The sequence below is a fragment of the Monodon monoceros genome, unplaced genomic scaffold (genome assembly GCF_005190385.1).
Source record: "Monodon monoceros isolate NGI ecotype Baffin Bay Population unplaced genomic scaffold, NGI_Narwhal_1 Super_Scaffold_10, whole genome shotgun sequence".
Taxonomy (NCBI): domain Eukaryota; kingdom Metazoa; phylum Chordata; class Mammalia; order Artiodactyla; family Monodontidae; genus Monodon; species Monodon monoceros.
The window spans coordinates 1,601,763-1,622,627 of NW_021703766.1; the positions used below are offsets into that span (position 1 = coordinate 1,601,763).

At 55.1% G+C, this 20,865-nt stretch overlaps 1 protein-coding gene across 1 annotated transcript in view; it reads left to right on the forward strand.

The window, feature by feature from the left end:
- Positions 1 to 1,124: 1,124 nt before the first annotated feature.
- The window catches only part of CA5A (carbonic anhydrase 5A), a 30,444-nt gene continuing 10,703 nt past the window's right edge, over positions 1,125 to 20,865 (forward strand). The window contains exons 1-5 of the mRNA XM_029211532.1: positions 1,125 to 1,286; positions 3,090 to 3,287; positions 16,812 to 16,930; positions 19,085 to 19,180; positions 19,310 to 19,372. Of these exons, the coding sequence (XP_029067365.1) occupies positions 1,130 to 1,286; positions 3,090 to 3,287; positions 16,812 to 16,930; positions 19,085 to 19,180; positions 19,310 to 19,372 (633 nt within the window). The 5' untranslated portion in view covers positions 1,125 to 1,129. The remainder of the gene's footprint in view (positions 1,287 to 3,089; positions 3,288 to 16,811; positions 16,931 to 19,084; positions 19,181 to 19,309; positions 19,373 to 20,865) is intronic.

The following is a 20,865-nucleotide window of genomic DNA, read 5'->3' on the forward strand; positions in this document are numbered from 1 at the left end:
CATGGAGGATCTTCCCGAACTGGGGCAAGAACCCGTGTCCCCTGCATCGGCAGGCGGACTCTCAACCACTGCGCCACCAGGGAAGCCCCACAGTTGGTTTTTGTGACTTGCAACCCAGGCAATCAAACTCACAGGCCCGTCAGAGAACTGGATGCAAGCTGCAGACCGAACTGTGCATCCCATCAGCGGGATTCTCGGGCCCTCGTGAGCCCACAAGTAGACTCAGTATTCAGGACCCCTGTCCTGTGGGGTTTCCAGATCTAAGAATCCAGGATTCCAGGATCAATTATGCTATCCCTACTCCCTTGATGCTTATACTTTCAACCTCCCCGCCCCCAAATTTACACACCTTTCCATCCAAACACTGATGTCTCCATTTCCCAGGTAGGAAGTCTCTGGGGGAATAAACTGCTGTAGAGTCCAAATCAGGTGTTTTGTTTTCTGGCATCTGAAGTACAAGCTGCGTAGCTAAGGCGACCGTCTAATTGATTGTCCAAATGTGGATAGTTTGCGCACGAAAGGGGCACATTCATATTTATGCTGAGGCAGGAGGCAAAGCCTAGGAGTATCCCGGGCCAACCAGGACACGCTACTTTGGGCAGAACGAATTCCTATCAGATGGTGTCTGTTTTGTGGAGAGGTGACGGGCTGCTTCCCAGGAGCCCTGGGCAGAAGAGCCACTTGCTCCCCTGTAGGTACACACAGTGTGGCTCCGTGCCTGGTCTTGAGTGCCCCAAGGCTGGAGGGCTGCGCAGCCCTGAGCCAGGGTCACGCCCAAGATCAAGGACTTTGCTCTGGCCTCTTTGTTCCTGTCTGCTCCCTGGCCTGGCAGCAAGCTCTCCACAAGCTCCCCTCACTCCCTGGTACCCTCACTCTGCTGTTTACCGGGTCAAAGCACAGTGACCCGAGGGACTGGCCACAGCGAGTGCCCTTGTCCCAGTGCACCCACCCCTAAGCCAAACCCCGTGTCATCCAAGAAGCCGGGTTGAAATTTAACCATCAGGGCTTTGGATGAGTTTTTACAAAAGAGGTGTGTCCACCCCACTCCTCGGTTGTCTAGATTGAAGTGAGGGCAGTCAGTGAGGAAAACCTGCCTCTGGTTATTGGGTCCCCGGGGAAGAGAAGCAAGATGCTCAGGCTCCTGGGGTCAGGCAGGAGTCATCCGAAATCCTCGGGTCTCTCCGTCCTGGTCAAGCAGATGTGGGGGACCCTCCGCAATCACTCACTGACGCCGGAGCGATGGTGCTCTCAGGGTGCTTGTGCACAGACAAAGAGGAATGATGCTTGTAAGTAGAGCCTCCAGATGCAATTTGCTGTTTGTCTCATTTTATGGTGTATTTCAAAATGGGAGATGGTCCGGAACCGGACAGCTTGGCTTCAGATTTCCACATTGTCTTTCCCATGGGAGACGTGGGCCAGTCCTTAACCTCAGATTCACAGGGCCATCAGGAAGGCGAGATGCTCGGAGCAAGGCAGGTAGAAAGGGCCCCCCCGCAAGACGAGCTGTTATTACAGCCCCCACGGAACAAGCCATGCTGCCAGTCATTAGGGCTCCAAACACCAGCAGAGAACATCTCAGCAAACATGGTAACTAGGTCGGCAGCCAGCTCGGTCCAGAGACTGCCCTGTGTCAGCCTTGTCCCGGTGGCGGTGTCCTTGGTGCTCTGTGCCCTTGGACTCATCCCTCCCTCTCTCTGGGCCTCAGATTCTTCCTCTGTCAGATACAGGGGCTGCATGGACAACTAAGTTCACCTCTGACGTCAGTATTCCACACTTTCCAGGTTTCGGTGGTTGGAAGAGCCTGGGCTTCGGAGTCAGTCTCCGGGGGTGTGTGCACTGGTGACTTTTGTCAGAGGTGAGAGCTGGTGGGTTGCTTCACCTCCCCAAGCCTCAGTCTCCTTGTCTGTAAAATGGGGTGATGAAATGCCACCCAGGGCCACCTGAAGATGAAACGACGTGAGCGCAAAGCCTGGCACATACCGGGCTCTCGGCAAACACTCTTAGCTCTTCCTAGTTAATCCGTTGGTCCACACCTGAGGCTGATGCCAAAGTCCCCGTCTTTCCGCTGTTCTAAGCCTCTCGTTTCATGCTCCCACCAGCGCTGTGTGATAAGTACCATTGTGATCCGCCTTTTACAGGTGATGAAACTGAGGCTCAGAGAGGTTAAGGAACTTGCCGAGGGGCACAGAGCCACAGAGTGGTGGGGCCAGGACTCTGGTCCACGTGGCCTGATGCTCTTCATGGTCACGGAGTATAAAGGAGGGGACAGGTGCTGAGAGACAGTTGTGAAGACGTCCACAGTGACGTGAAGAAACCCGAGGTGAAGACCCACTTTGTACTGAGCAGTACTTTTGCTTTTTCGGAAAACTCTGTGTATGTTTCTGTGAGCTTGGAGGAAAGCGTCAGAGGCTGTGCTCTAAACCAGCCCGAGGCAGCTGCCTCTGGGAATCGGGGTGCGCGGGTCTTTCTACATGAGTGCGGACCCTTCTCTACGGTTTGAAACTTGCAAGGAGTCTGGGTGGGGCCTGAGGTTCTGCATTTCTAGCAAGCCCCCAGGGGGGCTGCTGGTCCGCGGACCCCACCTTGAGTGCTGGGTAACTGAAAGAGCGGGGATTGGGAGTGACAAGGCTTCTATTCCAGACCCTTCCAGGCAGGGTCCGCTGTGGATCCTGGGACTCTGGCTTCCTGCTCTCTGAGACCCTGGCTTCCTGCTCTCTGAGACCTGTAGCAGCCCCCCAGTCCACAGTCCTCCACCGCCTGCCTCCCCGGGGCTGGGCTGGACCCCCAGGCATGACTCCCTGTGACCACGCTGTGACAATGACCACAGATCAGAACCAACTCGGCGCAGCGCAAGGGCGGGAAGGAATCGGTTCCTGGGCGTGGTCCGCGGAGGAGGTGGCGCGAGGGCCCCGCCCACCGGGGGCGGCGTTAAGAGGCCGAGGGTCTGGTGGCCCCGGGCCCCACGTTGGAACGGGTTCCCCCGTGCTGGCTCCTCTGGGAACGCGTTTGCAGGTTTCTGTCGCCCCCTCTGAGGCTTTAACGGCGCCCACGCACCATCAGGGGCTCCTCTTCCCTCTCTCTGCCCCCAGTGCATGCCCTCTGGAAGGGCCCGGCCTCGGTGCCACGGGGGGCCCGGCAGTCCCCCATTAACATCCGCTGGAAGGACAGCGTCTACGACCCCCGGCTGAAGCCCCTCAGGGTCTCCTACGACTCGGCGGCCTGCCTCTACGTCTGGAACACCGGCTACCTCTTCCAGGTGGAATTCGACGACTCCACCGAGGGCTCAGGTGAGCCTGAGCTGGGGTCGGGGCCCTTTGCTCCTGTCACTCCGGAGAGTGGGTCACGGGGTCGGCAGAGAAGCGGACGAGGCACGGAGAACGGCCGAGGCTGGCGGTGGGGACGGGCAGAGTGATGTTCACCTTAAAGCTGGTGATGCCGACCAGCTGCGTCACACGTCACTGGGGACAAAACTCCGAACGGTGAGGGCCTCCCTGGGGGGTTACTTTCCAGGGCCTGGAAGGCAGAAACAGTGAGCTAATAAAACGTACATTGCACTCAGAGGGGAAAAGCAGAGTGGGGTAGAAGAGAGAGTCTCCGAGGTGAGGAGGCCTGGAAGGAACAGAGGAAGGATGGTGGCCGGGCGTCCGGAGCCTGGGAACCTCGCTGGTCCTCGCTCAGAGTGAGACGGGGCAGTGACCTGGCTGATGTCCAGCTGCTACAGGAGGAAGAGGGGAGGGGAAAGTGGGGAGTAGGGACGAGCATGAGGCTGGCTGGGGGTGTTGCCAGTGGCGAAGGGCTGCAGGGCAGGTGGGCAGGGAGGCGGGTCCCGGCGTCCTGCCAAGGGCTGTACTCGCACCATCTCGTTAAAGCCTCACTGGAGGGAACCCTCACCAGTGCTGGGTGGATACTCTACAGGTTTGGGAAGTTTCCTTCCACTTCTGTTTTACTTGTGGGGACTGGCTGCCGGATTCCATCAGGCGTTTTGTCAACTATTTCTGTTCTGCCTCTGAGAGTCGGGAATTTGCAACGGGCGGGGGAGTGCCTACGTGACCAGCCCCCACTGAGAACCCTGGGCACCGAGTCTCCTATGGGCAACCCTGGTGGGCTGCACTCCACACGTGTTGCCACAGCTCGTTGCTGGGTTTCAGGGTGTCGCTTGTGACACCACCAGAGAGGACTCTGGAAACCTGGTCTCCTCCAGACACTCTCTCTCCCTCTGCTGTTGTTGCTTTTGCATCCTTTCGCCGTGATAAGTCTTAGCCGTGCATGTGACTATACGCTGAGTCCTGGGAGTTGTAGGGAACCACAGAACCTGGGGACGCCAGACACAGCCCCCAAACCCAGGTCCTCTCCAGGAAAGCCCTCGGTCCACTTCCTCCCATGTGCCCAGTCGTCTTGTTCACTAACCCATCGCCCCAGTGAGGATGTAAACTCCACGAGGGCAGGATCACTCCTACTGGACACCACAGGTGCTCGGTAAACTGGTGGCTGAATAATGAATGTAAAGTTAAAGGTAGAAACGAGTCAGGCAGAGGGACTGGACAGCAGTTGAGGCCCAGCCTGAGCCGCCCCAACTCTGATGGACCAATGGCTGCAGCATGGCATGGAGACCCCTTTTTCCCTGTGACAGGCCCTGTGAGGTGCTTCACACACACCGTGGCTCAGTTTCCAGGGGTCTCTTTCCTCATCTCACAGGTAAGAAGGAGCCCATGTTTCCTGAGCACAGCCTACGTGCCTGGAATGGCTCTTACAGTATCCCTCAGCGTTGCTTCTCATGTAGGGCTTGCCAAAGGCAAGTGGACAGGAACCCCAACTCTGGTTGACGCAAACCAAAGCATCTTCTTGGAAGGATAAGATTACCTCAGAGAAGAGAAGGGAAAGTTGGATGTTAACCAGATGTTAACCAGATCTTTTTTTTTTTAAGATTTATTATTTATTTATTTATTTTTGTCTGCGTCGGGTCTAAGTTGTGGCACGTGGGATCGTTCAGTGCGCAGGCTTCTCTCTAGTTGTGGCGTGCGGGTTTTTCTCTCTGTAGTTGTGGCGCGCAGGCTCCAGGGCATTTGGGCTCTGTGGTTTGCAGCATGTGGACTGTAGCAGAGGCTCGTGAGGTCAGTAGTTGTGGCGCGTGGGCTTAGTTGCCCCTTAACATGTGGGATCTTAGTTCCCTGGCCAGGGATCAAACCCACGTCCCCTGCATTGTAAGGTGGACTCTTTACCACTGGGCCACCAGGGAAGCCCCTAACCACATCTTTAAAAGCACAGGGACCAGGCCAGCTCAGGGATCTGGGGAGCAGAGGTTTATGCCTTTATTTACTTAGCGTGCCAACTTTTTTTCTGCCTTTGTTGATCTGTTCCCAGCCCAGATTCCCAAGGAGCAACTAAAATTGTCCTTTCAAGTTTAATACGGTTTGTATTAATTTTTTTTAAATTTTACACAGCAACTTTAAAAGATTGAATAAAGAATAATAGTTCCTGAACTTTTAATTGGTTGGCTAATAGTTGTGTGAATATACTAGTCATTTTGAGAAAAACAGATTTGGATGTAGATGCATTCCTATCAAATCTATACTCTTCCTATATAATTTTTATGTGTAGTCAAGGGTCTTACGGACATTGTTACCGAATGCAAGTTCATGTGCCCGACAGACAATGAGGCCAAACAGTACCAAAATGTCGGAGTTTGGAGCAGAGAAAGGTTTATTGCAGGGCCAGGCAAGGAGACAGGTAGCTCGTGCCCCTCAAAAAACCCCAAACTCCCTGAAGAGTTTCAGCACAGCTTGTTTAAAGGCCAGGAAAGGGAGGGGCGTCCCAGGGGATGTGATCAGCTTGTGCGCAATTTTCTGATGGGTTGATGGCTCTGGGAGGTCCCGGGGCTATGTGCTCAGGATCATCAATTAGTTCATTTCTTCCTCATTTAGTGGTGGTTTTTAGCATCTGAAAAACTCAGGAAATATGCATGAGATACTATTATCTGGGTACTTCAGAGAGGAGGTAAAGCAGAGGATCTAGGGGAGAGGTCTGTCCCGGGAAGGCCCCATAGGGTCCTTCTCAGTTACAATATCTCTATAACAAGTTCATTTTCCTTTAAGTCAAAAAATGTGAAAAACTTCGAAGGTTACTTTGGACTTTTGTATGTGTATGGTTAAGATACGTTTGACAAACTAATTCAGAGTCCCAGGGGAAGAGGACTGGTGGCTGAGCTTGGAGTCACCCTGCCCCTTGTCGGCAGAACAGCCAGCACCCTGACCAAGATCCCCACCAAGATCACACACCCAGGGACGTGTTGGTCCGGGGGATATCGTGGCGCTGTTTCTAGAAGGGGGAAGGTATGCTGGACAGACAGACATGCAAACACCCCCTTTCAAAAGAGCCCCGGTTGGATGAACAACAGCACGGCACAGACAGATGCCGCTATGGAGGGTATGAGCATCCTCATTCTTCTCTTTTTTTTAAAGATTTATTTTATTATTTAATTTATTTTTGGCCGCATCGGGTCTTAGTTGTGGCACGCAGGATCTTTCGTTGCGGCGCGTGGGTTTCTCTCTAGTGGTGACGTGTGGGTTTTCTCTTCTCTAGTTGAGGTGCGCAGGCTCCAGGGCACGTGGGCTCTGTAGCTTGCGGCACACAGGCTCTCTAGTTGAGGCGCTCGGGCTCAGTAGTTGAGGCGAGTGGGCTTGGTTGCCCCAAGGCATGTGGGATCTTAGTTCCCTGACCAGGGATTGAACCCGCGTCACCTACATTGGAAGGCAGATGCTTTACCACTGGACCACCAGGGAAGTCCCCATCCTCATTCTACATAAGGAGGAACGGAGGCTGCAGATGGGGCGGGGGGAATAACGGTGGAGGGGAGGCAGGGGGCGCCCGGTTCAGGCCCAACTCCTGCTGATTCTAAAGCCCACGTCGCATCACTGCGTCAACCGTGCACTGACACGTCCAGGCACAGCTGGGTCAGAATCCTCCCTCTTGCGGCTCTGCCTCCTTCTGGGGGAATTTGTTCCAGGCGGGGGCTTCCCAAATGGGGCGACAAGGGCGGGCTGCAGCACAGGCCCGCTTCCCAGTAGGGCGGCGCTAAGGGCGGTGCCTCTGTCCCCAGGATCGCCGCGTTGGGCCCAGGCTGACGGCCGTCACCCAGCTTCGGTCGCTCGTGTGGGGTGAGGCCATCACAGTGACAGGCTGAGCCCGCCTGGAGCAGAAGAGGACCGAGAGGGGAGGACCCCAGGGGTACGGTCCCCAGGAGAGAGGCACGCTTCCCGTGCTCTCCTGGGAGCTCCCACCTGGCGGTTGAACCTGAGCTGACCCCGGCATCCCCCAATCCCGGTCGTTTTCAGATTCAAGGCCTTTGCGCCCTGTTGCAGCCAGGCCTCTGTGCTGACCAGGTCCTGACCCCCGCTTTTTCGCTCCTCCAGCACGTTCTCAGTCGGGTTCCAAGGGCCCCTCCCCGCCCTGCCACAGACCCAACGAATTCTCTGGGTGTCTCTCCCTGGCCGTATAAATTATTTGGATAATCCCCCTGGGGCTCACGTCCACACAGGCCAATCTGGTTTTACTTTACTTGTCATTTTCCCCAAAGCCCAGTTTCCTCTTTCTTTCTCTCCTGCTCAGTTTCACATGCCCCACCCACCCACGCCCATCTCCAGCCTCTAGCCACCTCTGTTCAGATTCTCTGTCTTTGTTCACCTCCAATGGAAATTGGAAGGTGCCGGGAGCAAAGGAAATGGAAAATGCAGCTGAGAGATGGGAAGAACTAAGAAAAAGTTTTGCAGTAAGAAAATGAGAATCGTGAGACACTCCCATAATTTTTATTTTTAAATTCATTGACAGAAACGGAAAGCCTTGGCAGCAGGAAGGGAAGTGAGTGGAGAAGGTGCACGGTGCAGAAGTGACTTTGCACAGTATGTGATCACTTTGGTCAGGTCACACCAACAGGTGAGCGCAGGAAGGCTGAGCAAACCAGATCGGGGAACTGAGGACATTAGGGTTCCAGGGGGTGAGGGATAGGAGAGCTCAGAGATCAAGGCTGGTCAGCAACAACGACGATGAATAACAGAGGTGAAGGCAGCGGCTCTTTCCAAGGAATGTGAGACTGAAGGGCAGGGAAGGAAGGGCTGGCAGAGGGTAGGAAGCAAGAAGGAACATAGCGCCGGCTCCAGACAGACCCCGTGGTCACACCCCGCAAACCCGTCACAGGCGGGGGCCCCTTGTCCCAGCACCCGAGCGATCCTTTTCCTAAGGAGTGACAATGCCGTTTCCACCCGATGGGCAGTGTAGGTGCAGAAAGTGGGGTGGAAGGTCAAGGACCAAAGGCCACAGATAGATCCCGCTGTTCCTTGAGGAGATGCCTGTGTTCTCTGAGCCAGGTCCTAGGTTACCACGAGCAGTGATGTCGTTACTGCGGCCAGGTGCTTTTGAGTGCCCGTTACACGACAAATCAATGTGCAAATCAGGGTACTTTTTTTTTTTTTTTTTTTTTTGCGGTACGTGGGCCTCTCACTGTTGTGGCCTCTCCCATTGCGGAGCACAGGCTCCGGACACGCAGGCTCAGCGGCCATGGCTCACGGGCCCAGCCGCTCCGCGGCATGTGGGATCCTCCCGGACCGGGGCACGAACCCATGTCCCCTGCATCGGCAGGCGGACTCTTAACCACTGCGCCACCAGGGAAGCCCCAGGGTACACTTTTGAAGGCATTTCATTCTCACAGCAACTCCAAGAGACGGGTTAATATGCCCATACATGGGAAGAGGACGTCCGTGTCCAACATTCAGATCAGGGCTGTTTCCAAATCCCACTCCCTCCCCGCCATCCACAGAAAAGAAAAGAAGCCGGGAGCCCAGGTCTTGCTGGCACTGTAGTGCCTGAGTCCCAGGAGCTCAGATGCCCCGCTGTTGCTCCCCCCGCCCACTTAGCCGCATGGACTGCGGGAGCCGCCTTCCCTGCTAGACCCTCCTCCTCTGGGGGCGGCTCATCTTCCTCCTGAAGGGCTCAGGGGGCGGGGAGGACGGTATGGTGGTCAGGGCCCAGCTCTGCAGCAGAAAGAGCTTATCAGCCTGGTAGTATAAGCTCGTTCCCTAACCTCTCTGACCCTCAGTCTCCTCCTCTGTCCACTGAGGTCGGACACCCACTCCGAGGGAGGATTAGAAGAGGCCCGAGGGAAGCACTTACCTCCGAGCCAGGAGAAGTGAGCGTTTCAGCCGTGATAGCTTAGCTTCACCTGCTGGGGCTCCTCCCAAATAAGACCAGAACAAGACACAGCTGTGCCCCTCTCAGGCCTCCTACTGGAGGGAACCCAGCGCCGGCCAGGCCCGGCCCGGCTTCCTCTGACTATGGAGGACTCTGTGGTTGGTGACCCCATCCATCGGCCGAAGGAGGAAAAATGGAAACTCCAAGCCTGGAGCTGCATGTAAGCAGCTTTCCCGAAGGGTCACTCACTCTCAAGGACCCAGTGGGCACAGAGGTCACGGGCCTGCTAAGGCTCCTTCCAACACCAAAGTGGATTTTAAGCCATTGGTAAAGCGGGGGCCAATAATGGCCTTTCACCCTCTAAATGACAACTAATAAGGATGCCCAGTGCCACCGGGACAGGGTCCCGAGTGTGAGCTTCACAGAATCGGCAGCGGGCGTACACAGCAGGGCCCGGTGAGCGGCCTTCGCTCCTGGAGTGAACGCGTAACTGCAGGTCAGTATGATTTTAAAGTTCACAGACTTCACGTCCATCCATTGGGGAATCTTCACCCAAGAAAACTGACTCCAGCACGAAAGCCAAAAGGGAGACGCCGGAAGAGTTTGGGGGTCCCTGCTGGAAAGGCGGGCTGGAGATGGGGCCGGGAGGGGGGTCGTGAACGTGGCAGCAGAACTGCTTTGCCATCTTCCAGGACCCTGCGTCATCCCATGCAGGGCCCAGGGCCCAGGCGACCCTTCCCCCACGGGTCAGGCGGGGGGCCTGCAGTGGGCGTGAGCAAGGGGGTGGCAGGGGGGGATGCATTCCGGGAGGGAGCCCTGTGCTGTCAGGAAGGTGACTGTGGCCGCTCGGTCCACACTTGTTTCCTGGGACAGTTTTTACTGCAAATTCGTTCATTGGCGTTCTGATTCCTAAAACCGTATATTTTTCATCTTCATTCCTTGCCTACCCGCTGTTTCTTCCCTCAGGTTCTGGGCGTGGGTATCTTGGGGGGCAGAGGTGTGATTTGGAGGTTGGGTGGAGTGTGCTTCCCCTCACCCAATCTGTGGAAATGATAATCCCCACCCAGGAAAACACTCCTCCCCCCACGGCCCCTGAATCCATGTCAATCCCTCCCCGACCCCACACCCCAGCCAGGCCAAGGTCACCAGTGCATCGCACCTTCCCTCCCCCGGCCTGGCCTCGACTGCTGCTTCCTTAGGGACACAGGGTCCTCGTGACCAGCCCGGCAGCTTCCCTCTCCTCCTCCCTCTCTGCATCTCCCTAAACCACCAGCTCTTCTGCCCTGGAAAGGGGGCTGCCAGTCTTGTGGGGCAAGCCTGAGGCCCGTCTGGTGCCAACACACCCCTACCACTCCTGGGGGCTCGTCAGCGTCGTGGGCAGCTGTCTGAAGAAACACCCCACTTACCGGCATCGGTTGGGAGGTGGAAGGTGGACGCTCGTAGGACCGTGTGACATCCCTACCCGCCGTCGCACCCAGTGTGGTGACCCTGTTCTCCCTCCGTCCATTGCCAGGAGTGCCCCTCACCACTGCTTCCGCAAAACCACCCAGGAATTAGCCATTCCTGCTCCATGCAAGGAGCTAGGATTGTAAATCTACAATACAGCCTCGCAGCAAGCACCCGCTGTGCCTGGTGGCGCGTTAGGTCCCAGGACCTCCCCAGACGCAGTCTCTGCTCGCAAGGAGACCTCAAGTTAGGAAATGCGGGAAAAGGTGCGTTGAAGGATAGACTACGTCAAGGACGGGGATGCAAGTGTCGCCCCCAGACCCCACCTCTCTAGGCAGACATCCATTTCTAAAGACTGGAACATTCAAAGTCTGCTGACGAAGGCTCCCCTATGTGGCCACTGCCGGCACCTACCCCTTTGCCCTCCGACCCGTCTCCCTGCTGACCTTGCGCTCCCGCCACTGGGAGCCTTCGCAGGTCCATCACAGTGGCCTGCTCTGTCCCTCCAGGCCTCTCTGCCTGTTGTCCCTTCCCGCCTACAGCCGGACCTCCTCTTCCCTCTTACGGCTCAGCTGAACCCCTGCTTCCTCAGGGAGGCCCTCTCTGATGCCCCGCACCCCTCAGATCCCCCTAGAGCACCCCGTCCTTGCCCACATACCCACGACTCACTGCCTGCCTGCCCCTGGGAAGTCCATGCTCCGGGAGGGGCAGGGCTGCCCCGTGTCACCCTCTCCACGCCCAACACTTAGCCGAGGCTGTGGCACATCGTAGGAACTCAATGAATATTTGTTGAATGAATGCATGATTTTTCCTTTTTACGCTTTGTGGCTGGCCGAGCCCCTTCTAAAGGACACTCTCTTAAGATACACTTATCCCTCAAAGTCTTTACATGCAGGTCCTATCTTGGGAGTAATAGTGGCTATTTCCGGTGACTGCAGACCTCTGCTTGGATGACGAGATGGTGATCATGATGTAATAATAACCAGAATACGGTCGTAATAACAGAAGGTCCTACCACTGGTTGAGCTCCTCCTGGGTGCCAGGGGCCGTGCTAGGGAGCGTTTGGTAAGCGCTACTGTATCTGATGCTCGCCACATTCTCATGGGCCTGGGGGCATCATTATCGTTTTACAGACATCAGGCCTGAGGTCCAGAGAGATAGGACCACCGTGTGGGACACGCCGCCTGAAACCAGGGGCTGTGCTCACGTGTGCCTGGCTTCAAACCCAGAGCCGATGTGTGGTGGTCCCAGAGGTTAGCTCCCCGAAAGCAATCTGACCTCCCTCATTTCTGGATTTTGGGGTACTGCGGGTGGGGTCATGCCCCTCAGGCACCACCAGCGCACTGGCCGCCAGCTGTGGCTCCCGCTTTCCTGGAGAGAATGACAAAGACCTCCCTAATCCAGAGAAACCACGGAGAGCCTTTGCGCTTGTGCGTAGAGTGTCGGAGGGAACGTTGGTTAAATCCTGGAGGGGCACCAAGAACAGGCTGCTCCTCGGCACCATCGAGTCATTTGCAGTTTGGATTAATTAGAACATGTCAACCTGCTCTTGGACTTATTTTAAGCCTTAAGACAACCATGCCTGCCAACAGCCCGCTTATCCTGGTCAAAGCACCAAACTACAAGTTGACGGCTGTTATCAGCGGCTGTTGTGAGGACAGAGACAGTAGCATCTGGGCTTGCAGCCAGCCTCCAACATCTCTGTCCTCGGAGATGCAATTCCCCAGTTACACGTCGTGACACACCTGCTCCCAGAGACTGCCAGGGGGATGCATGGCCTCCGGCCTGTGAACAGCCCTGCGGATGGCAGAGTCTGGGGGCTGGTGAGCTAAAGGACCCCTTGTCACAAATTGGGCTCGCCTGTTTTCTTTTTCTTTCTTTCTTTCTTTTTTAAATTAATTAATTAATTAATATATTTTTTTCTTTTTGGCTGCGTTGGGTCTTCATTGCTGTGCACGGGCTTTCTCTAGTTGCAGCGAGCGGGGGCTACTCTTCGTTGTGGTACGCGGGCTTCTCATTGCAGTGGCTTCTGTTGTTGGGGAGTACGGGCTCTAGGCGTGCAGGCTTCAGTAGTTGTGGTGCACGGGCTCAGTAGTTGTGGCTCGCGGGCTCTAGAGCACAGGCTCAGTAGTTGTGGTGCATGGGCTTAGTTGCTCCGCAGCATGTGGGATCTTCCCGGACCAGGGCTCGAACCCGGGTCCCCTGCATTGGCAGGTGAATTCTTAACCACTGCGCCACCAGGGAAGCCCCACGCCTGTTTTTTTGAAGGGAATTACTCTGACACTGGTCATTATGAAAGGTCACTGAGATTATTTTATCCAGGGCAGCCGCCTTAAACTGGACTCCTTACTTTCCTGGCGGGAAAAGGTGAGCGTTTGGCTTGAACCCTGCCACGAAAGTCGAGGGGCTGGACCCAAGCAGGCCTGAGGTGGAGTTGCTGGGGGACCTGGGGCAGGTGATTGACCCCTCTGAGTCTCAGTTTCCTCATCTCAAAATTGGGCCAGTAGTAGCTGCTCGCAGGGTCACTGTGAGGAGCGGTCACTGGGGAAGGTAGGATGCTTTGCACGATGCCCAGCGTGTAGCGGGCACTGGGTGAATGCTGGCTTGTCAGTTAGTACACTCAGAGCTCATGCTGACTGTCCACAAGGCGCTGGCGATCACGGGCACCGACAGATGTGGGTGCACAGTGCCCAGGGCGCAGGAGATGCTGACCCGTGAGAACAGATGAGACCCTTTACTCATCCCATCGCAGAGATGTGCCATGGCTGCCGGCTTTCGTCCTTTGGGTGCTTCCACAATACCGGGCATTCTGCTGAGAACTTTGCATTTAATCCTGGCAACGTCCCATGGAGTAGGTGCTAGGACCCTCCCCATTTTACAGGCGGGGAAACTGAGGCTGGGGACAGTTTAGTAGCCGGACCGAGATCGCCGCGTTCGGAGGCGATGGTGCCAGCACCGACCCAGAGCGCACCCCCGACCACCTGCAGAAACGGGGCACTGTTCTCCGGTTTTTCAGCAGAGACGCTGGCACTCGGCTAGTGGCTGTCTTTGCCCATCCATCTAATTTTAGAGACGTCGTTCCAGAGAGTCTTCTGTCCCTGACTTGAAAGATGCTCGAGATGTACAAGTCTGACGCCCGAGCTTGTACTCAAGCAGCTCCTATACAGTTGATGCTGTTTCTCTCCTGAAATGTGTTTGAAGGAGGGAGGCTGAGGGCATCACAGTGCCCGGTTCCGGGTGCACCACCGACCGGCCGCAGGGCGCCACTGCAGCCCAGCCTGTGGCACCAGGGCTCCTCTGGCCACGCCTCCCCTCCCTCTTCGCTTCCCCCCTGAGATGCTCGAGCTGTGCTTTCCTCCTTATCTGCGTCTGCAGGTCACAGAGCTGGCGAGGGGCAGCAGCCTGCGAGGTTTGCTGTGAGTTTGCTTGGTCCCAGCTCAGGGTAGCCCCCGCCCGCTTACGAACGACCAGGTGTCAGCCTGCAGTCGGAAGGAGAGTCCCCACCGAGAGGAACGTTCCTCCCTGCAGGCCCGATTCCAAAGCTGACCTCCGTCCACATTCTCTTCCTTCAACGGGCAGCTGTCTTTGGGAAGCAGACAGGAGGGAGTCCCCCTGCGAGAGGCTGCTTCTTGGAGAATTCTGGGGGCAGCTGGATGTGGGGAGAGCGTGGGGCCCTGGTCCCTGGGCTCCAGGCCTGCCCTGAGGGTGACCCTGGGAAAGTCTTCACCTGCCGGAGGCGGGGGCGATGCTCGTGCCCGGCCCCCTCCCTTTCCCTGCTCTCTGTTGGTGGCCACAGTTGGGAGTGGTTTTTCTACGAGGTTATTTTTGGCGGGGTCTGCCCGACACCCAGCTTGTGGTGGGGTTTTGCCTCGTGCAGTTGGTGTCACTCTTTCTGGAGACCTTGTGTGGTGTCTACACATCAGAGTCCTCAGTTGCTTGAGCTGGGAGGGACCACCAGGACCACCTAGCTAGGAATCCTTGCTTTGTTATTACATGAAGGAGAGCCCAGTCCCTGAAAAGTTACGTGGTGTGTGGTCACCACCATCATTGTCATCACCGTCTGACTGCACTTTATGAGGCCATCCTGCCAGCACTGCTCATTTCACAGGTGGGACAGCTGAGGCTCTGAGAGGCTGATCCACTTGCTCGAGGTCACACAGCAAACGCACTAGTCAGTGCATTCTGGCGGTTCCAGGTGTCTGCTGGCCAGGGCTCCCACCTCCCCGTCCAGCATGATACACAGTGCCAGACAGGAGTGGCACAAAGATCGCACTGCTGGTGTTTCAAGCTTCTGTAATTTCCTCAGATGATGTTTTGTACTCAAGGCACGGGTTTGGGCATCAGACCTGGCTTCGAATCCTGGCTCCCGTGCCCGGGATTACTGACAACCTCTTTAGCCTCTCTTAGAAAATTCAAAAACAACACAAAACTACAGAGGTCAGTAGGCTCATGTATCCTCACCCCTCAAAGGAAAACAATCACCCTGTTGTATTCTCATTCACAGAAAATCCAGTAAAGTCTTGTGATTTGAACCCAACAGGGAGGTTTTCTATCCACTTCAGCTTCTTGCCTGCAGAACGGCTCCTCCACACCCGTGGACTCAGGCTTCATGATTTACTCTGATTTTTTATACTTGCGGGGGGATGAGATATTTCTCTGTATGTTTTTCAAGTGAGATATAATTTGTGGGTGTTCAGGAGAATAAAGCCATAGAGCCTCATGACGAGATGCCCGTAACGACGTTCTAGACCAACGCTTTCAAGTGAAGACAGACAGTGAGAAGCTTCATGACTTGATCGAGGGCAGAATAATGGGCTGAATCTGTTTTTCCAGTTTATAGTTCAGTGCTTTCTGCTACCAGTACCTTCAATGGCAAAAACAAAGCAGAAGCACCCCTACCAGTCGTATTTGACACTTTCAGCGGCATCCATCACGTCACTAAGTGTCGTCCCTGCTTTTGCCGCATGGAGGAGCTGACGCAAGCAATGCCCACCCCTCCCCCCACCCCGGGAACTCACGCCGCCGCTGTGCCAGTGTCCTCCAGACCTGTCCGAGGATCCCAGTGTCACACTACGCTCACCTCGAATACAAGCGGATGTCCAACCGTTACCATTACGTTTGTAGCACTTGGTGGTGGAAATCTGTTAGCAAAGTGCAGCTGAAGACCGGAAGACAGGCTAAACCCTGTGCATCAAGGCCCCCCGGGAGCGCATTCAAATGCAGGCTCCCAGCCGTGGCCCTGGACCTCTTGGGACAGCGCCCGTAATCCCACAGTTCAGAGCAGATGCCGCCATGACAGGTGCTCAGGGATGATGAGCCTGTGTGCATCACGCTAACAGCTCTTGGGGATGCCTCACCAGGAATGCAGGGTGACTTAGAAAGTGGTCATACAGTGAGGCTAGACCGAGCAGGGGCTGCCTGGAGATCAGCCCTGGTGGAAAACGTTACACCTTATTATTATTTTTTAATATTTATATATTTTTAAAATTTGGTTGCACCAGGTCTTTTCTGCAGCAGGTGGGCTCCTTAGTTGCAGCATGCAGCCTCCTTAGTTGTGGCATGTGAACTCTTAGTTGCGGCATGCATGTGGGATCTAGTTCCCTGACCAGGGATTGAACCCGGGCCCCCCTGCATTGGGAGCGCGGAGTCTTAACCGCTGCGCCACCAGGGAAGTCCCCAAAATGTAGTACTTTATATCTCAGAATCTGTTTATTTAAACAACTTGCTCATTACCTATTAGCTTATGAAATTATTTGGTGATAGAATTTTATCTGCTCTTCTGTCATTTGAAAGACATCTCTTTTTTCTTTTCTTTCTTTCTTTTTTTTTTTTTAATTAAAGGAAGGTCTGGAAATCTTACAGGACCCGCATGGCACGCATCTCCGAAATGGTTTTGCTTTGCCTTCTTGCCGCCCGCAATTGGCTGAGGCCCCCTACTGCCACCAGGTGGCGGCACTGGCATCCGCCTCACTCGGGTGTTTCCTGTGCGCTGCCGGGGGCCCGCCGGGGCCAGGTGATGGGGTCAGGTGACAGGGCAGACAGGGTCCCACGTTTCAGTTTGTGGTTTCAGCAGGATATCAGTCTCTTGAGAGCAAAACCGAGTAACCCCAATGTAGCCAGTGTCACAGCAACCCCACAGCCGCGCAGCCAGACTGACACGCCATTTCCACTGCTTCACCTTCCAGGAATTAGCGGTGGCCCCTTGGAAAACCACTACAGACTAAAGCAGTTCCACTTCCACTGGGGAGCAGTGAACGAGTGGGGCTCAGAGCACACGGTGGACGATCACGCGTACCCAGCAGAGGTTCGTAGCAGCTAATGTGTGGGGACTTCCCGCGTGCCGGGTTCCACGTCAGGTGATCAAGCATCCCGGTTGCTCAGCATGGATTTCCTGGGACACGGGACCCTTAGTGCTCAAACCAGAACCACTGGCCACCCCACGCACTCAACCTCACGACTCTCCTAAGGGGAGGATACTGTGAGCACTTTCAGTGAACAGGAGAAGAGACAGGTTCTGAGTGGTATTGTAACTTGCCGAAGTCAGGCAGCTGGGATTCAGGAGCAGCGTCTGTGCCCTCAGCTCTCGCTCAGCCACGCGCTTGCGGCTGGTCGATGGGAGGCGAGAAGCTTCCTGTCCTTCGAGGCATTCAAGATCTTATACTGAGAATAGAAAATCTTTACAATAGAAATTATCTTAAAACAAGGTGATATTTGCAACATTTCAAAGTGGGAGTCAGGAAAGAAAAGGAGTAGAGATAAAGGTCAGGAATTGGATTTGGGTGGTTATGGAGTGGTAAGTAGTGCCTCACTGGTGTCCCCCAATATTTTATTATGAAATGTTTCCAACTTACCAAAAAAATGAAAGAGCTGTATAGTGAGAACCTGTGAGGTTACCACCCAGATCCTGTGATTGACGTGTGCCAAATTCACTGTGTTGCACCTCTGTCCACCAGCCCTCCCTCTGTCCACCCACCAGCCACCTGGATTTTAGAGGTATTTCAAGTTCTGGACTGTTCTTGTCACCATTGTTACGGAAGTAATACTATGGTTAAAATAGACCGACAGTCCAGTCAAACCAGAAAGTGAAAATCACTGCAATCACACAGCCAGAGGTGGCCTCTGGGGACAGTTGATAATTAGGGAGTTCCATTGATTGTTATAATTACACACATTTTGACAAATATGACAAAAATGAAGGAACAGCGGCTTGCAACACATTTACTTTCAGTAAACCTCATTCCTCTTAGTAACTGTGCACCTGTACCTCGGTTTCTAGTGAGCAGCTCTTTCAATAGAGGAGTCTGCTGCAGTTCGCTTGTTTAGGAGAGGGGGCAGAGCTTGGGACCCACCAGGGGCTGTCCGTGAGCCAGGTGGGCGGGGGCTGCCCGACTGTCCCGGCTGTGCCTCCGGCCCATGTTGGAGCGGGCCTTTTCCTGTGGGGTTTGGGAGGCCAGGCCAGCCCCACAGGTGGGGGTCCATGAAAGAGGAAGGCTGTGGGCGGGACCTCAGGCCCAGCTGTCCCTATTTCTGGAAGACCACGCGTGACAGTGGGTGGGGGGTTGAGGTGAGCTACGGGAGGGCAGGGGGAGGCCACGCCACACTCACGGTCCCTGGTGTGCGTGGCCAGGAGCACTGAGACTTGTTGACAGTGAGGTGCCACCTGGAGACATGTGGACCCCGCCCCCCTGGCAGGGCCGCCCGGGCCCTGGAGTCCAGCAGCCGCATGGGGGAGGGTCTTGTTGACCACGAGAGGCTGGAGGACTTTCTGAGCCGAGTCCTTGTGGACTCATGGCCTGGGTCACCATTCAGAAAGGCCTCCACCACCACGCATGCTGGAGCAGGACCCTTCCTGGTTCTGAGCCAAACGCAGCATCGGCCCACGTGCCCTCACACAGAACCCAGGGGTCCTGGTTCTGCCTCTTACTCACCAGGGCCCAGGAAAGCCCATTCCCCCAGCCTGTTTCCCCGCTGATTTAAATCCTTGTCATCTGGTCAGTAGTGATGCTGACTTGGGACTTAGGAAAACCAACGGAGGGTGTGTGAAGAAAGGACATAGGTGAAGTTCAGAGGAGGGTGACAGATGTAGAAAAATGCCATTTGGGGGGCGTGCTTAGGTTCAAAATGATCCGTTGTCTATCTGAAACTCGGATTTAACTGAGAGTCCTGTATCTGATCTGGCAACCCTCATTCAAGGCTATCTGAGCAGTAGCAAACAATCCAACCACCCATTTCTGTTTGACAAAGTTAAAGCGAGCCTCCCTTCTCTCCCCCTAGAAATGCCGAGGCCCTGCTTTCTGGGGTTCGAGCGAGCTTTGGCTGGGGGAACCGGCCTGCAGCCGTGGGTGGATTCATTAAAAGCATAAATCGGGCACATGTCAGCCACACAGAGGGAGGAGCGGCGGGTTAAGCTCTCTCGGCTACGCGGTGATGGAGGGAATTCTCTTCTTCTGGGTTCCAGCTGCATCTAGTTCACTGGAACGCCGTGAAATACCAAAACTACACAGAAGCCGTGATGGGAGAGGACGGCTTGGCGGTGGTAGGCGTGTTTTTAAAGGTAAGCCTGCTGGGGTGCAGCTCTCCTGGTCAGATCTGCTCTCTAAACACGGTCGGCTTAGAGTGACGTGTGCTTGTCACCCTGTCCCCTGCCCCGTCACGTGACGGCTCGGCGTGCCGCGCTGTGCAGCTGGGGGCCCGCCATGAGGCACTGCAGAAGCTGGTGGCAGTCTTGCCGGACATAAAGCACAAGGTAAGCTACGTATTTTGAAATCAACGTAATTGGAAAAGCGACATTGCTTAGAGTGGTGACTACTTTGCCAAAAAAATAACCAAAAAAAGGAAGCAGTTGGGTGGAAAGAGCGTTACAGAGAGGGTCTGAGTGCAGTTCTGGAACTGGGACTCCCTGGAGCTGATTCCAGCTGTGTCTCGAGTCGGCTCACCGACTTCGAGGTGTTCCTGCAATTCTCGGGCCCTCCCTCCTCAGCGTAATGGGGTTTCCCAACATTCAGCCATTCAGGCAGCATCTTGGAGGTTTTTGCCTGTCTACCCACCTGTGGTACTATTAGTTACTTAGTACTTTTGATGAAAGTGATCCACTTTTTAAAAATCTTTAGCCTTGTCCCAGGCAACAGCATCCGTTTGCGATAATGTTTGTTTTAAAACCAATTGAAATGCGGACTTCCCTGGTGGCACAGTGGTTAAGAATCCACCTGCCAATGCAGGGGACACGGGTTCGAGCCCCGGTCCGGGAAGATGCCACGGGGCAACTAAGCCCGTGCGCCACAACTACCGAGCCTGCGCTCTAGAGCCCACGAGCCACAGCTACTGATCCCGTGTGCTGTAACTACTGAAGCCCACGTGCCTACAGCCTGTGCTCCACAAGAGAAGCCACCGCAATGAGAAGGCCGTGCACCGTGACGAAGCGTAGCCCCCGCTCGCCGCAACTAGAGAAAGCCCGCGCGCAGCAACGAAGAACCAACGCAGCCAAAAATAAATAAATAAATATTTTAAAAACAATAAAAAAAATAAAACCAATTGAAATAAATTCTCAACTATCGACATTTAAGAATGTCCACCTGCAAGCCACCTGGTATCCTTAGGGTCAGCCCCATCCTGGGAGAACAGGGAGACGGGGCAAGGGGTCCTGCAGACGCACCCATCCTGCCCAGCTCCCCTGCACACCTGGCTGCACTCAGCATAGCTCCGAAAGACAGCAAGGCCAGCAAGGTAGCTTTTCTCCAGTATCAGCTGAGAGAGGGCTTTGATGGAGAAATGGAAATTCCTGAAAACTGCAGTTTATTTGTTCAGCACCAAACAAAAGAATTCCGAGGGCAGGAGTCACCCGTGGTCCTTGGACGTGGGGACGGGTGGGTCTCCGACCTGTCTTAACAATGGCGAGAGCGGCTCCAGATGGGAGATGGGGGCCAGCCCTTCCTCGGCAGCTTCACAGGGGCTGTTTGATCTGTGTGGCACCCGCCCCTTGATGTTGACCTCCTGGGACCAGACCAGATCACCCCCCCACCCCAGTTGCCCCGTCTGCCAGCTCAGGAACTCAGCAAGGTCTAGGTGCTGGGAGCATTCATCTCCTCCCTGGTCCACAGCCAGAGTAAACCTGGACGTTTCCCTGGTGGCAGCCACCCCCTCAGGACATGGTCTCCACCGCTTGGTGGAAAAGAAAGAGCTGCTATGAGGTGCTATGTGCTAAGGGGTCTGTTTGCTTCCCCGAAGGCTCTGGGCAAACTT